Here is a 1,167-nt window from a genome sequence, read left to right as displayed (position 1 = left end):
TGTTACTGGCCCTCATATGTGGCATCCGAACCGGGGCCCTCTGGCATCCTAAGCCAGTTCTTAACCATCGCGCCACTTGGCCGGCCCTACTGTAGTTTTAACTCTTATCTGAATTTTAAGTTAAAATCAATGGTGGAAATTATTTTGGATAAATGTTTACTTTCACTGAAGGCTTAATAGGTATAGACCTGCATATCTAACTTCATATTACAGTTTTGGGTTTTTTTTACTATTTGTATTAAGATTCAGATATATTTGTAACATAAACTAATTTTATCTTTGATATTTGCCTTTTTATTAACAGAAATGGATGATGAAGACTGTGAAAGAAGAAGAATGGAATGTTTAGATGAAATGTCCAATCTTGAAAAACAGTTTACCGATCTCAAGGATCAGTAAGTAGTAACTTCAAAAGGACACTGTCACTGGATCTCAGCCATGTCACATGTATACTAGCATAAGAGAAATTATATTCACTTTGAACTGTTTTCTTTTTTGTATTTTATGGGACTGACCTGAAAGAGGCTTCAACTATTGTTTGCTGCTGAAGATCTCATTAACTAAACTGAGGGGTTTGAGGCAGGTTTTTTGGGAGTGTAATAAGATTTCTATGTGGATGTTGGTAATTAAATTGTTTTCCCTGGGTTGTTTCGCTCTTGGGTCTAATTTGCATCATTCATTTCTTTGCTAAATAATTGGATAAAAATAGCGTTTTAAAAATTTGAGACTATTCCCCAAAGATGGCAGAGTGATTTTTGTTTATGTCTTAACATTGGATAGTACATACATTACATGTTTTCACGTGCATTATTTAGTTTGCTTCTTGCAACAACTCCGTAAGGTTGGAAAATAGTCTAATCTCCATTTTACCTGTGAGAAAATTGATGCTCAGAGAGGTTAAGTGATTCACCCGCAGTTCATCCGAAAGTGATAAATTAAGCGAGGCTTTCTGCCACCTAGTGCTACCATGTTCCTTCTACTAAGACATTACTTTGGAGGAAATGTAGTGGGGTAGAAAGAACACGGGCTCCACTTTCAGGCTTTCTCAGCAGATTAAAAAGGTATAATAGCTTCCTTATTACCTACTGTAAGGATTGAATAAGCAGTTTGTAAAATTCTTAGCCATTTGCTTGGCATGTAGTGGGTACTTATTAGATACTGTTTTTT

General features: G+C 35.7%; 1 protein-coding gene across 1 annotated transcript in view; it reads left to right on the top strand.

Moving 5' to 3' along the window:
- The window catches only part of BRMS1L (BRMS1 like transcriptional repressor), a 34,253-nt gene that overhangs the window by 4,188 nt on the left and 28,898 nt on the right, over nucleotides 1-1,167 (top strand). The window contains exon 2 of the mRNA XM_019644660.1: nucleotides 305-395. Within this exon, the coding sequence (XP_019500205.1) occupies nucleotides 305-395 (91 nt within the window). The remainder of the gene's footprint in view (nucleotides 1-304; nucleotides 396-1,167) is intronic.

Source organism: Hipposideros armiger, unplaced genomic scaffold (assembly GCF_001890085.2).
Source record: "Hipposideros armiger isolate ML-2016 unplaced genomic scaffold, ASM189008v1 scaffold_90, whole genome shotgun sequence".
In the NCBI taxonomy this organism is placed as follows: domain Eukaryota; kingdom Metazoa; phylum Chordata; class Mammalia; order Chiroptera; family Hipposideridae; genus Hipposideros; species Hipposideros armiger.
The sequence above is the reverse complement of the archived record's forward strand: the minus strand, read 5'-3'. Positions and strand labels throughout refer to the sequence as shown.